The sequence below is a fragment of the Coturnix japonica genome, chromosome 12 (assembly GCF_054131305.1).
Source record: "Coturnix japonica strain WE chromosome 12, WE-NBRP24, whole genome shotgun sequence".
NCBI lineage: Eukaryota > Metazoa > Chordata > Aves > Galliformes > Phasianidae > Coturnix > Coturnix japonica.
This window is the reverse complement of record NC_140674.1, coordinates 13,809,190-13,824,441: the sequence shown is the minus strand read 5'-3', so window position 1 is coordinate 13,824,441 and position 15,252 is coordinate 13,809,190. Positions and strand designations below refer to the sequence as shown.

The 15,252-nt window shown below is 43.7% G+C and overlaps 1 protein-coding gene across 1 annotated transcript; it reads left to right on the top strand.

Annotated features, from left to right (window-relative positions):
- The first annotated feature begins 168 nt into the window (after positions 1 to 168).
- Positions 169 to 14,768, top strand: LOC146758860 (uncharacterized). Its single transcript, XM_085513508.1, has 8 exons — positions 169 to 211; positions 1,304 to 1,350; positions 1,568 to 1,730; positions 1,889 to 2,004; positions 5,619 to 5,847; positions 10,067 to 10,145; positions 11,614 to 11,739; positions 14,585 to 14,768. Exons 1-8 carry the CDS (start codon positions 169 to 171, stop codon positions 14,766 to 14,768), a joined length of 987 nt encoding a protein of 328 aa, XP_085369634.1.
- Positions 14,769 to 15,252: the final 484 nt, after the last annotated feature.

Genomic DNA, 15,252 nt, shown 5'->3' with positions numbered 1-15,252 from the left:
AGCTAACTTTTAAAGTATAGACAGTTTTTCAGCCTACGTACTTTTTAAAGGTGCAATACTGCTCTATTTTCTGAAGCTGTTTGAATCTTGTTTGACATATTGCATTTGTTATTGCTTCTGGCTCACTGTGAGGGGCTGGGCTTCAAGGTCTGCAAAAATAGAGGTGACATGGTTGAAGCTTACAAGAGTCAGCAGTGGACAGTCATTAATGGTAGGTCTTATGTGGCTACCCGAAGTATCAGAAGAGAGATCTCATATGGGTTCCTTTATACCTCTGGTAGATTGAACTCCACACTCATCTCTCTATGCTCAAGGCATGGCCAGTCTGCAGCTCCAAGGAGGGTATGTTGTCCATGCTGATGCTCCAACTGGATCATTGGCAACAGTTTTTAAGACAAGTGATGGCAGTGCTAGAATAGTTTTACAGTGCTATTACTCAAAGTCTTCTCCACAATGGATCTGGATGCAAGGGAGTGCTTGGATTTGGTTTGTTGGTGTGGCATTTCAGTAGTTATAGAAGAAGAGATGAAGGAAGGGAAGAGGAGAGGAGAGGCTTTGGCCATCTCTTCAGGATGGTCTGTTGCCATTTGGAGACTGTCCTACAGATGTCTCTCTCTCAAGACAGGAGAGAGGGTGAAACCATTTTGATATTTCCTATCAACATAGGAGCACTTGTAGTTTTCTCCCATCAAGACATGTCAAGTAGGGATGCCACACAAGATTATAAAAGTGCTGTATTTTATTACCTCAGTGCAAAACCTCTATTAGTTTCAACCTGTTTCTGGTAATGTGTCTAATACTAAATTATCTCTTTAATGTGGTTTGTGTATTACATGGTAACCTCAGGTTGCTTTCATGTGTTCAACTTTGAGGAGTTCAAGAGTTTTGCAGGAAGAGCAGTAAAATGTGTTTTTGTCAATCTCTTTAGTTTTTAGTCCAAGCTGAGTTTCTAATGGCAATTCGAGCAGCAATGATTACTTGGAAGAGCAGGCGTAAGCAGCTTGTGTGCTGCTGACGTGTGTGAGTACATGTGCACAGGAGGCAACTACTGGGGAAAAAGCCTATTTGGGAAGAGCTGGTACAGCTCTGGTCAAAAGCTAGAACAGCCCAATGATGAGCAGATCAGGATGGACTAGGAAATAGCATTACAGAGGCCTTGTTTTCTCTGGTTGTTGAGGTACTGTTGGTACCAACATTATAATAATCGTGAAGACTGTGCTTTCCACAACACCATGTGGATTTCCTAATCTCTTTCACTTAAAACTGGGTCCCTTACACCATGTCTTCCATACGCTACCTGCAGGAAGGATGAAGTGCGAACACTTTCAAGGGGCTGGATTAATGCACAAGGTGAGGCAGGAGCAGGGAGGCTGGGCCGTGGTGGGGTAATGCGGTGGCTGCAGCAGGGCCAGGGTGAGGAGCAGAGGCATGCCAGCATGCCAGGGCCACGTGCTGGGGATGCCTGTCCCAAACTGCTTAAGGCCATTGGCTGTCACTGTGATGGATGCCATAGTGTGCGCTGGCAGAGAACTTGGTTCTCCAAGGCTTGTCTCCCTCTTCCATTCAGGAAACAAGGATCCTAGGGCCAAGGCACTGGGAAGCCCCGAACCTCCCTGTTTGCAGCACCTGCTTTGTTCATCCATGCCATGGGCCCTCCCCAGAGGAAGAGGTGGGACCACTCCTGTCTCTTCCTGAGCAGGATGATCTCAGCATGAATCACATGCAGCATGGTATGGACCCTGTTTCTTTGGAAACAGTGCCCAGCTAGCAGCTGCATGGCTAAGCACATCTCTGACGCAGCTAGGGCAGGGCACCTTCCTAACTGAAGCATTCAAGGGCATGGTTTGAGTGTGCTATAATTTTGTGCTGAGTTCTTGCCTGAGAACAGGATGCAGTGAGCAGAAGAGGGTGGGGATGGTAGAAATCTGTTTCGCTCATTCTTGGTCGTTGCTGCGTCTCTGCAAAGTGTGTTCTTCTGGAGCTATAAGGAAAGCTGCAGGAACTGTGAGCTCTTTCCTGGAGGTGTTAGTAATAACTCAAAGAGAAAACTTGGTTCATTGGTGTCTCGGTAGGATCTGAGCTGAGGATTATTGCTGAAATCTCCAGTTGAGTGCCAGCCTTTTTACTATGAGAAGCTGCCTTGCTTTTGCTTGACTTGTCTTCTCAGTATCTCATGAGTTTCTCAAATATGTCCTACACCAACACCTTCTTTTCCTCACAGAGGTCTACCCTTCCTTTGAGTCCTTGGAACACACTGCCCCAAAGCCATTTGCTTGGGCTGAGTGACATGCTGAGCAGTTAATGAACCAGCACAGCTGTGTTAAAGCATCTTAGCAATGAATACAGGCTAAAATAGAAGCCACGAGCAGGGAACATGCGAACCCTTCCTGTGCCAGAGATGAAATCCAGGGAATGCTGGGCTGGATTGCTGGCTTTTCACGCCTCTCACTAATTAAATCCTAGTCTGTAGTCCACTTGTTCACTCCATCTGAGCTGGTGGCTTCTTAACAGCTTTGTAGGTGCATTTCCACTGGGGCATCTTCCAGAAACAACAGAAACTCACACACACCACCTTTAAGCCAGAGACATGTAATTAGGTTGTTTTTCGGAAGGTCGGTTTGCTACAGGCAAATAGCCCATCACTAAGTTTGGAGGGCCAGCTTGTCCAGTTTTTAACCTCACAAAGATTTTGTTACAGTTAATCCTTTACTGATGGTCTCTACATCCTGTTCCAAGTAACTTAAATGATACAGCTTAAGTCTATTTAAAAGGATGGGTGGAGTACTTGTCCCATTCATTCCAGTGAAGAAACAAAACCAGGCTAGCCAAAAGGCTTCAAGTAAAATTGGGTGATACTCAGAACACGAAGACTTTTGGTTTGTATAACAATCCAAATGTGGTGAATGGAAGAAAGTTGTCTAGTTTTTAATCAACTCAATGTTTGTGCAGTGCTGCATGTAGAAGTGGGATCGGTATTTTTTGTGTAGCCAATTCTCATAATTTTATCATGAATTTTGCAATATTATGCTTTTGGGAAAAAAAATAACCTGCTATTATGTAAGAAAGCTAATTTTCATTTTAAAAACAGAAAGAAAAAGTGTTTCTAGCCCTTGCACTTAGGTTGAGTGTGACCTAAGTACACCCCAAAGTAAAATGAACAACAAAAACCCTCCCCCAAGTGTTATGGTTTCTGAGTCAAGCCCTGTACACTCATGTTCCATTTTTCATTTGATTTTTTTTCTGTTGGCATTTCTGCAGTTACAAGTCAATGGGTGCCCCGAAGGAAAGATTTGGTCTTCCTTGCCTGAGCTTGCCCTGCAAAAGGCTATCGGTAAGAAATATTACCCAAGTGACTGTGGCATAAGTAATGGCATTCCTTACCCAAAGATCACCCAAAAAATCATACTCCATTTATTTTGAGAAGAAAGGGAAGGAAGGTGCAAATGACTTTTTGTTTCTGCTCTTCATGTTAGATACAGCCCATCTGCTCATGAAGCACCGGATAGAACCTTTAAGAATTAGAGCAGTCTGTAGTTCCTGAGCTCTGCTTCAGTTTTGCTGGTGAAGCCCATGTCTAAGGCTGTGCTCAAACCAATCTCTCCTTCCTTTAATATAAGCACATAGTGAAATGGTATTCCCTTTCTGGAGGGGGAAACAGGACATTCCACTCCCTTGGCCTGGCAGCACTGGCCAGCTGTGTGCAGCTGCACACCAGCCCAGCAGCAGAAAGTCCAAGTTCACCCTTCCTAAGCAAGGATTGATGCCTTGGGCTCAAGCCAAGCTGGCAGCCACCAACAGAGAGAAGCAGCACAGAGGATAGCAGACCCCACATATAGAACCAACACTTTTAACATCACCATTACTCCACCATTGAACTAGAGAAGCCTGGGCGCTCCCTGCTTCAGTACCCACAGTAGGTGAGCCTTGCATGTGATCCTGTGAGCAAAGAATGAGTCTCCTTATTAGTACTCATTTTTGTGTGTGTGCTTTCAAATATAAGCAGTAGTGTGTAGGAGGATTTGGAAATACAGAAGATCATCTGTGCTTTTTAACTAAGCACCATGCATTTTAGGCTTCCCTGTAAAAATATAATGATAGATTTCTTCAATAATAATTACAGTGGGGAAAAATGCTTCATCCAAGTTGCATAAGACCAGCTTTATCCAGGCCTCTGTTTTATAAGAACTTAATTGTAGACAATCTAAGAAAGACCACGAGCTTTTGTTTAGTGATAAGAAGGGTCAAAAAATTTGAAGGAAACTCAAACCAGAAATCCCTCTCTGAGGGCTCTTTTCATCCACCACAGTGCACTAGAGATTTTCACTGGAATGAGGATATGTGGTTCTCTTATCTTGTGGTGGGAAGATTGGTCCCTGGGGAAAACAGTAAGCTGCCTGAGCTTTTGAGTCAAGTGATGGAAAGCATGGTGTGTGATTTTCAGAATCTCTGACCATAATCCATCTTTAAATGGTCCCTTAGTTCTGAGCAGTTTGGATTCCCTTAATTGCATGATGGATTTACAGTTGAACATTTCAGATATAATTGCCCCTGTTACTGAAAACAAAGGAGACACGTGCCAGTCTGAAACAGCAAAGATATAGCCTCAAGGAAAGGGATTAGTTCATCTTTGTCTCTTCCCTTTGCACATGCACATGCAGATATTTCTGCACAAATCCCTCTCTACCTACTTGTCAGTGTATTCATTGTCCCTTGATTTCCAGGACTGTATTTTGGGCATGTCTTTGGAAAGGCTTCTAACGGTTGAAAAGTTCTTCATTTAAATTCATCATCACCATCATTACCGAATGAATGACAGGGATTTAAACCTTAATATTGTGTGATAAGTGTAAATATATATATTTATATATATTAGATAAATATAAATTATATATATGTGTGTGTGATTGTGTGTATACATATATTATTTATATTTATATAAATATATATATTTTAACAATGTTTCTCAGGGGTTGGAAAACTGAAGTCCTAGAGGCCATCAGACATGACCACCAGTGCATTTGGTAAAATTGATGTACCTCATTCATAGACAGTGGAGTTTTAATGTGAACATCCATTGCATGAGGCAGTAAATCTCATTCGTTAGATCCTCTCTTTGAAGTCCTTGTTGTGTTTGGGACAACTTATCTACAGGATCATCCAGACCTCACTTGTTCTCTCTCTATAGATATCTCCAGAATTACTGTTGGGCCTTTCTGCTCAATAAGTTGTCTGCAAATGGAAACAAGACTGCACTCCAAATTTATGTTTGCATTTAGATATTTGAATGAAAATGATTCATTCTACTATTATTCAGTCTCAAGCTATTTCAGCCCACTCCCAAAAGACAAACATGATGATTGTGGACCTTTGCTGCATATAGCTATGACTAGGATTGGACCCTGAGCAATGAAAACAAACAAACTATACATATAAAAGAGAAATGATGATGTCTTATGCTGTGTTAGATACAGATTGGAGGCTTTCATAATTTGTAGGTGAGCAGTGCTGGTACTCCTGAGTAGTATTGTGAAAGACAACAGTGAGGTATGTTTGTGTCTGTGTATGTATGTATGTAGTAGAAATGTAATTGGCTTTTGAGATTGACACTGGAGACTTAGGCACATTATAGCAAGGTTGCATCATTGCTCATATCAGCCTTATTCATCTCTATGAGCCTGATGCCAGGAATAAAAGGTTGTGATGCTGTTCAGTGGCACACAGGCAGCTACCTGACTGTCCTGTTGTGTACACATTGGTGGATGTTGCCCAGGAGACTATGCAGCAGTGAGGGCGGTATGCGTGTTTGTATCCAGATGCTGGAGTTGCTTGGAAAAGCCCATCCATCAGGTGGGTTAACTGGGAGCTTCGTCAGCACTGCTTGGTTCCTGGCTATCTCTGCACAGCTCCAAGAGCGGAGCAGCAGAGTTGCTGAAACACAAGGAGCTGGAGAGTGTTGAGGTTGGGGCAATGCTTTCCCTTGCAGCCCACAACTGACGGTGCAAGTCAGCCAGCAGTGAGGCTCCTAACCCTCCCTGGTGGCTCCCTTCCCTTTTTATAGCATGTTACCCTACAGATGGGTGGTGTCAGAGGGGATTCATCCCCTCAGATGTGGATATGGCACTCCTGAACTGCCTAGTTTTCTCCAATAGCAATGTTGTGAGCCCAGAGTGGATGATAACTGTGCTGCAAGGCGGACTGGGCCCTGTCCCTTCTCTGGTGTTAAGCATTAACAGATGAGAAAGCTTCTTTGTTCTGTCCTTCTGAGTTTAGAGTTTGCTGCTGTCTGTGTGGATGAGGAAGGAACAGCAAGCTATTAGCCAGTGACCCATCTTCAATTTTTATACATCCTTCTTTGCCATATAATGAACTTACCAGTGTGGCTGGGGGACACATGGGAGGTGCAACCAGCCAAGTACAGTACTGGGCAGGAAAGCACTTTCCTTTTTTCTAGGATGTCAAACTCAGAATACAGGGAGCTGCCATCCATTACACACACAGTCCCCAAATCTCTTGGTATCTCTTTTGCCTAAGCATGAAACCATGCCACAGCTTCTGGCTGGGGGCATGTTGGGTCCCATGGCAAAGAAAATCCCAGAGCACCAGGCTTCTGTTACAGACAGGGATTTTTAGGTGATGTTTAAGCACGTGGTCAGGGGACTGCTAGATGTTCTCCTGTGCTATGCTGTTTCCCACTGACAGAGGCTCTACCAGCAGTGGAGAAATGGACCAAGGGGTGGATGCAGGAAGTCATCAGGGTTGAGAAACTGGCTTTAGTGAGTATGGATGTGTACAGCTGAAACTCATGATGTTAAACAGACCCTTTTCTGGGCTTCTTTTCAGTCTGACTGTGTTGTGCTTTTTCTGACCATCAGGTTTTTATAAAACATAAGCCTCAAGGGCAGAGCTTTTCTTCCTTTGACACTCATAACTCATTCTTACAAGTTTACATGTGTTGTTGTTGGGAGCAACTGGCAGTAAATAATGCTTTTGGTCAAGGCTCTTACAATGTGTAGCTGAACCTCAAAGCACCTCTGAGTTGTCCATACCATGACTACCACTGATCCTAATACACAGATAGGGGAAGCATGGAATATCAAACAAAAATCCCCATGCTTCACCGTTCCCTCCCAGAAACCTACACACCTGGATGTAGACAAATGAAGAAAGTCTTGAGCACACTAAAAGGGAATACTCCCTTAATTGAGAAAATGTGCTTAGGAAAAGATGTTTATCTTGTGGCCCTTGTTTCAGGCTAGAGTTGAGAAAGCATCTTCCTCTTAGAGACACAGGGTTCCTGTAAGTGGCAGAGCAAAAAATATTGCAGGGAAAGAACCCAACCCTTGAATTCCAAAAATACCAGCTTCTTTCAAAGTAAGATTTATATGCAAGAAGACAATCTCTCTTACAGAGTTTTTCCTGCCGTTCAGAGTCTACTCACTGGAAACAAGCAGCCAATTTAAAAAGATATTGGAAGAACAGCTTGGACACAGAGAAAGGAATGACCTGGAGTCTTAAAATACAAACAAGCTTTTCAGTAGCTCGCAACTTGGAACAAGAAGCTAAAAGTCACATAAGGCCAGTAAAGTTTAGGGCATTCTGGTTACCTAAAAAATAACCATTCTTGGCTTCTCTCATTAGTATCTCTGCTCAGGGATCAAGTTAACTGTTTTGTGGGGAGGCTGGATGCAGTTGTGCAGCTGTGGTGGTGAGTTTTCTTCAATGTGTAAAGGGTCGGGATGAGCGAGTGGTTAGGTTATTTGAGGGCTGGTGTTCCTGAGCCCTCTTTGTCTGGGATCCAGACGGGCCTTCCTGTTGAGAAACACTGGCCTACTTCTTCAGTGCAAGACAAACAACATACCAGCTCCTGCTCTAGCAGGAGCAGTGGACATAGTTAACTATTTCTATTAATGCTGCAACCATGTAGTTGCTTCTGGAGGTACATCAGCAGAAGTAGCACAGCTTCTCTTTCCTTTCTACCTCCCCTCATTTGTTGGTTGTGTTAAGCCAGTCATGACCTGTGCAAAATTTTGGGAGATCTACTTTTTTTTTCCAAGAAAAGTGTTTGTTTTTACTATCAGACTGGTCCCTGAGGACTCAATATGCCCTGATTGGGACTGAGAATGCCCATTATGGAAGCTGTGTGTATCCAAGGTGGAAATAATGCGCACCACCAGCTGTATTTAAGGATGCAACTTCATCTGCAGGATGAGCAGAAAGTATGTGGGATTGCTTAACAGCATTTCCTTAAAAATAAAATAAAGACAAATAGAGACTCATGTCTGAAGCCCCACACTTCCCTTAAAACAAACAAGCCCAGATAAAAGCTCTTTCTTAGGAACAGAATAGAGGCAAGACCTGTATGTCATGCCATATGGCATCATCATAATGCATGGAAATGACATAGCTGGTGTATTGGTAAGGGTCTGAGCTGTGTTCTGGGAAGCATTTTCTTTGCTGTGCCCTTAGAAGGTAGCAAATGAGGAAAGAGATGTAGATGTTTTGTGATATGCGTGAAACTGTTAAGTTTTGGCTGTGTATTGAACTGCTTTTTGCAATGCTGTACAAGCTGTCATGGGGCTCCTTAAGGAGCCCTAAAATCCTACAGTATGAGCTACTGGAATTGCTCTCCCTCTGTTCTTTCACATATGCCCCATTCATTTATACTTGTTGTTTGAAAGAGTCAACAAATTGCCTGTATGAAAACATGTATGCACATAAAACCTGTATATTCTATTGATGACTGCATAGCCTATTACATATTCATTTAATAATTGTATCACATGTCTAGTTTTCTGTGTATGAAAAGCATAGAGGTACCTATCAACAGAGTTAAATACATACTAAAGTGCTATGATGTGGTAGGAGGGCTCTTAGCAGGAGGTGTGTGGGAAGAACTCTTTGTTATGATTGCACCAAACTTGACTAGCCCAAGTGTGATGTACCCAAGCTGAAGAAACCTTTATACCACACAGTATTTTCCAGTTAATTATATATATTTGTACGTCTGGGTGTGTGTGTGGACAAGTGAGATCATCCATTCCTGTGAGACTTTTTTTCATCCTCTCCAGAATATTTTTTCCTCTCCCCAGCTCCTTTCCAGAAGCTCAACAACAACAATAGAGCCAAGAGCCTTCCCTCTCATCTGGTGTCTGCAGTCTGGTGTCTGCACGGAGGGCTGGGCTTTGGGGTGTGGGCTGTGTGTTCCCCAGCGGTGTTGACTCCAAGGACTGGTCCAGCTCAAGTCTGATGCATTTCCAGGTTCAGATACAGGATGTTTTCAGGACAGCCTGGCTGTGGGCCAGGTTCTGGCCAGAACCAGGAAAACAAATGATTTTTGCTTTTTTTTGCTTTTTTATTTTTTCTTTGAATGTGCTCGAATAGCAGAGAAACATGATGAAGAATAGTTCTAGGTTTTAGGCTGTCTGGCATCCCTTAAGTGGTGTGGATTCAAAGATCTATCTTAATACAAACAGATTTATTTTACACTTATATTTGAAAAATGCCCATCTTAATAATTGCTTATGAGTTTTGGGGTTAGTTTTGACTGCTTTTTTTAGAGGTGAGTTGGTTTGATTATTATTTTTTTTTTTAGTTTTTTTTTTTTTTTTAGTTTTTTTTTTTTACATTATTATTTTGAAACTTACTTTCTTTTTCTTTTTTCTTTTTTTCTTTCCCGTATTTTCTTGGATCAGAAGGCTCACCAAGATGCCAAACCGTGGCTGGCTACAGCTTCAGCACATCTCGTAACAATGCAGGCCATGACATGCCAGTGTGATGGAGCGTGGTATGTACAGTTCAGGAAAGATGTGACAGATTAACACTGCTGATAATGGTTGCCACTCCGGATGTTCTACTAAAATCCCCTTCTTCCAAGTAATTTAACTCTTGAGACACTGTTACTTTGAGTACCTAAAGAAAACAGGTGCCTACAGTCAACAAGACAGCGGGCTTATGGATGTTCATTGTACTTTGTACTCCATTGTGGGGCTGGGCAAGAGCAGAAATGTAGGTTACTCTTAAATAGTGAATGAACAACATTTTCTGCTCAATTTCTATGTAATTCCAGGTGATGTGCTGACTGGGATCTGCAACCTGTGCCCTGCGTCCACATGGGGTATGAGGAATGTCAAGCAGTGCCCACTGTGGTATGTTCCCCTTCTGCATAAGGTGTGATGGCTTCAAAGCACATTCTACTTCCCTTGGTCTGAAAGATGTTGTTATGAAGGGGGGCACTGGAATACTAGGAAGGAAAGCAATCAGTGTGGGGGAAAAAACAAATTTTCTACCTTTTCCAGTTTGTCTTCTCTTCCCATCAAGGAAGTGCTGTGCTGTGATTGCAAATATTTTGTAGAATAAACCAGGCTTTACAAAGGCATTCTAGTTCTGCTTGAGTTATTTTAGGATATAAGCAGGTTATATTTATAGTTCTGCTTTGGGTCCAGAATGTTGCTCACAAAGCGGTGAGATTCCTATAGCCTTGATCTGCAGGCCAGCCCAACAGGGAAGTAGGCAAACATAGGTTATAGGATCATTAGTCCTTGATCTGTAACAAAAGGATGTGTGGAATGACTAGGTGTCATTGCTGGGTCTAATACACCCCTCCAAAGGAAGTTGCGGTGTGTATTGATAAAGTCCTAAATGTGCAAGAGGCAGTGAAATTTGATGGTGGTACTCAGTGGGCTTGTGGCTGCTTTTGTAATCTCTTTCTCTTCACTCCTCAGAGGTTGCTAATGTCTGTCTGGGCAGAAGAAGGGTGTGTAAAGAAGGTGGTCTGAACTTCAGGATTGCCCATGTGCTCCTGGGGGATTGTTTGGAGGACTCGGATCCTTCCTCCCACTCGCCTGTGCAGTAACTGGGCTCTCTTGGTGAAGATCCACTCCCTTTTTCACAACAGGACGTATAAACAGTTTGCAAAATGTGGAGAAGAAAAATGGTTGCATCTCCCTTCAATGGACTGACTAGTGGGAGGAAGGAAAGAAAAGTCCCTCAGTTAATTGAATTAATGAATCAAAAAGGAAAATCTCCAGGTCACTGGAGTCAGGAAGGCTGTGATTTTTCCACCCAGCACTAGACAGGCTCAAGGCAAGCTCCAGGATGAATCCTTAAACTGGGATAGTAGCTTTGTTGTCCCAGTTTTAAATGGTTTATCAGGAACACATCCCACAACAAACTACATCCAGAAATTATGTTTTTTTTTTTAAAGTTGTGAGCAGAACTTGGTGAATTTTGCTTGGCAGGACCCAGAGATGGAAAAGAAAGGGCAGATCAGCAGAAGTGGGCTCAGTTCTCAAATAGTTGTGTTTTTCCAGAAAAGAGAGAAGAGAGCAGAACTGCTGGTAGTCATTTTTCCCTACTTCTTCAACAGAGCCAGTGGTACTGGGGAGATACAGCCCTGATTATTACTTTTGAGCATTTATTAATGTATGTATTCTTACAATGAAGAATAATCTCTGTATCGGGTTCTAGCCCTTCGCATTAATCTTCTTGACTGTGCTAGTTTCTCTTGCATTGACTCCTTCATGTAGTCCATTAATTCCTACATCTGTGCTAGAGAGCAAAGTTACTCAAAGCTCAGTTACTGCTCAGATTTACTGTGCTTTCTCTGTTCTGCAGCACCCAGATGTATTCATGCTTTCAGCCAGCAGCCCTTCAAGGGCAGCCTGTGCCATGTTCAGCAGAGGGCTTAGCTGTCTGCCCTGGTCCCAGGACAACAGCCTTCAAATGGGAACTTACCTTAATGTAAGTAGCATGCTCTGAAATTACACCCTCGCTTACCTTGCGGTAACTTGCTCGTGTAGTCATGGCCTTAAGGTTTTTCTTTCGTGTCCATGGCCACAACATCTAAGCATTTTATGGTACAGCATACACTAAACATTAATTTCAAATTATTGAGACTATTTTCATGACTCAACAACTTTCTAATGACTGTGTACCTTATTAAACTCTTGCAGCCCTTTAATAAGAAAGTTTTCCCTCATCCCTTGGCATTTAAACTCTGTATAACTGAAATGAAATGCATAGCTGAAGTATTTTTTTTTAGGACACTCGATTTACAGTGAGCCCAAAGCAGCAAAAGGACTCTTTGAAAATCTCTACAGCGGACACTCCCAGAGCTGTCTGTATACACTTTGAATTAATTATTCCCTTCATGGAAATTGTACAAGATGTCCCCTAGGTTCTTTCTGACTGCCTTCCTGCCCTTTTCTGATAATCCCTCACTATCCCCTGGGCTCTCTCTGGTCCTAAACTTAACATATAAAGTTATTTTTATCTAGGGGTTAGGGTGTGAATAAATTCAGAGAATGTATCTCAACATGACTTTGTGTCTGTAAGCCCTCCTTTAACTTGATTAGAAATGCTCAGACTTTCTTGCGAGCTGCCTCTGAGCATCCTCTGGTGAAATAGCTGCCATTGGAAGAATTTCTTCTCCAGTGGGTCGCAGGAGGCAGGGATCAGCCAGGAGCAATAGAGAGTGGTAGATCCAAGACTTGGGAGGTTTCTGATCCTCACTGCTGTATAAAATGACCTTGGACACGTCTCCTCAGCACTCTTGGGTAATGCAGGTGTGACACAGGCATCCATCCTGGAGCTACCTAGGAGCTGCAGCAGATTCCCGTGCTGGGCTGGGATCAGCTCATTTAGCTGGGGTTTCAGGGACACCTTGGGGAGATGGGTTCTCAGCACTCCATTAATTTTAAATAGGGACATAGGTGCCTCCAGGGCTCCTGAAAAATGCAGCTCTTAATGTTTTATGGAAAGGGATTAAATGTGCCAGGATAAAAAGGAGGATTTTGTTCCATGTCCTTAGATGTGATGAGTCCTTTCTCTAAAACAGCAAAGGCAATTCACTGAAGCATTGCGGAGATTCCCTGGAAGAAGCAGCGCAGTCTCTTATCTCTAATGACCATCAGTGGCTCAGGTGACCATAGTGTTGATACTGCCTTGTACTCTCCTGGTCTAATGATTATGTGCTATAAGGTAGACTGGGATAAAGGTAGGCTTGGAGCCAATGTCAGCTTGCTTTTCAGAGGGACAAAACACCTACGAGTTCTGCAGAGCCCACTTATCTGGGATGCCCATTTATGCTGGATGTACCAGACTCTACGTGCATTCAGTGGGCTCTGGTGTACCAGTGAAATGGTGGTCTGAGATGTTCTGGAGCTGTGAGTGGTCAGCTTGGGTCACAGGTAATGTGACCAGCATTCTTTCAGGCTGTTGTCCTTCTTATTTCAATGTAAACACTTCCCACCTGTCCCAAATATGCGTGCCATTCTCCAAGACTTTCCAGCATTGCTTACATTTGCAGAACTTTATTCCCCGCTCCCTCTCCCTGTGCCGCATCTGTTCCCATCACAGCTGTGGCCACCCTGTTCTGTCTGGCTGACACCACCAGCCCCCTCCCCTCCGAATCACCTCCCCCTCCAAGATCAAAATACTCTGTTTTTATTTATTTACCCTGCAGCTGTCAGTGTTGTGTCTGGGTCAGTGCACTGCAACGTGGAGGGACACGCGATACGTGGAAAATCCTTAAAACTGCCAGTCCTGGTAGTAACCAACATACACACCATCAACAAATAGATCCCTTGGCCCTTTGCTCCTTTGAAAACAACAGGTCTGGGCAATGGAAGAAATGACATTGTTGGGGGCCAGCACAGACATCCTGGCCTGAACCAGCACTAGGGTTGCATGTGATTGTGGAAAAGAGGGAGGGCTGAAGGTATGGGCTACCCCAGAGCTGTCACATCAGTGCTTATCAGGACTGCAGAAATGCACGAGGCAGTAATGTGGCTGTGAGATATCAAACGAGTGCTTTTCTGCTTTACAGACCCACACATTCATGTTTAAAGTGAAGGAAAACACTGTGAGGGTCACAGATGCTGTTGAAGAGCAGAAAGCATCAGTATTCAAGTGCAAGCTTCATTGGAGTTTAGTTCTCAGCCCTGTTCAGCCACAGCATCCTATAGGGGTATGCTGGTGCAAGGGCTTAGATGAGGATCTCTCATCCCTTCATCCTTACATCAGTGCCAACTGATGTAAAAAAGTCAGAACTCTAATTATGCTTTAGGGTTAGAGAGGAATGGAAAGAACAGTCAAGTAGCCATTGTCCAGCAAAACAGGCTTCTGCTGTTGACCACTGTTAATTCATACATCGTTTCCTTCATTTTCAGGAAATTCTGCACAGTAACTGGATGAACAGACTGGATCAGAACTCATTGCTGTGCTGGTGATGCACAACTGCAGTGGCTCTTCATGTGGCCCAGCAGCCACATGCTACCCCACCAAAATTCAAATGCCATCTCAAAAACAGCTCTGGACTGCCCACAGTGAGTATACATAGCATCGCTTACCCATGTTACAGCTAGAACACATAACCAGGGCTGTGGTTTCCTGAAAGCAAAGAGCTGGGTGCAGCTCTTCAAACCTGGGTGTTTGCTCCCACTAGCAGCTGTGATTTGGGCTGAGGTAGGACACACACTGAAGCAGATGGGTGAGCAGATGGAAAACAGATCTTTGCAAGCCACTGCCCCAGGTAGTGCCTGGGACTGTGAGAACTGCTCTTTCCTCTGTGTTTTCTGGGGTTTAGGAGAAAGAAGCATTCCTCTCTTTCATTCCAGGATGACATTAAGAAAGTCTTTCTTGGGCTAGCAGGACTTGCCTGTGGCAACCAGGCTCTTGGGAGAGCGGTTGGAGATGAGCAGGCAGGCTGTAGTGGATGGCTTCAGGGAAGTGTTACTGAACCTGTGGGGTGCCTAGAGCCTGGCATTTGATGCACGTGTAGAATTGAAAGTGTGAGTTAGAGTCTGTTCAGTGGGAACATGCCAGCTCCAAGCACCATACTTGCTTTGTGACAGTCAGTGGACTTGTCACACTGCCATAGCTTCAGCCAGGGGAGGGATATGAAGGCACTGAGAGGGCTGCAGATGACCCAGGGAGAATAGAAACCGTGTTATACTCTTACTGCTATGTACTCCTTAGTCTGTATCTGATGCAGTTCATGCAGTCTAAACCATGAACTACAAATTAAACCTCCCTGCAGCTCTGCCTTTTCCCTCCCAAACTGCATTTTCTACAGCATTCCTTGCACTTCTGTCAGCTGTCTGATACAGTTCCAAGTGAGAAGCAGAGGTAGGATAGAGAAGGTTACTTTCTCCAGCATTGAACTCTTTTCCCAACTGACGTTAGATCTGTTCTTGAAGGCATCCTTTGAGAAAGGATCTTCAGAGGGCACAGAAGATTGTGGAATACATTGAT

Coding starts and splice junctions, on each gene's coding strand:
- LOC146758860 (XM_085513508.1), top strand. CDS start 169: ATGGTTGAAGCTTACAAGAGTCAGCAGTGGACAGTCATTAATG. Junction 2,005..5,618: donor TAAGGAAAGCTGCAGGAACT/GTGAGCTCTTTC, acceptor CTGGAGACTTAG/GCACATTATAGCAAGGTTGC. Junction 11,740..14,584: donor AAATGGGAACTTACCTTAAT/GTAAGTAGCATG, acceptor TCTGGGGTTTAG/GAGAAAGAAGCATTCCTCTC.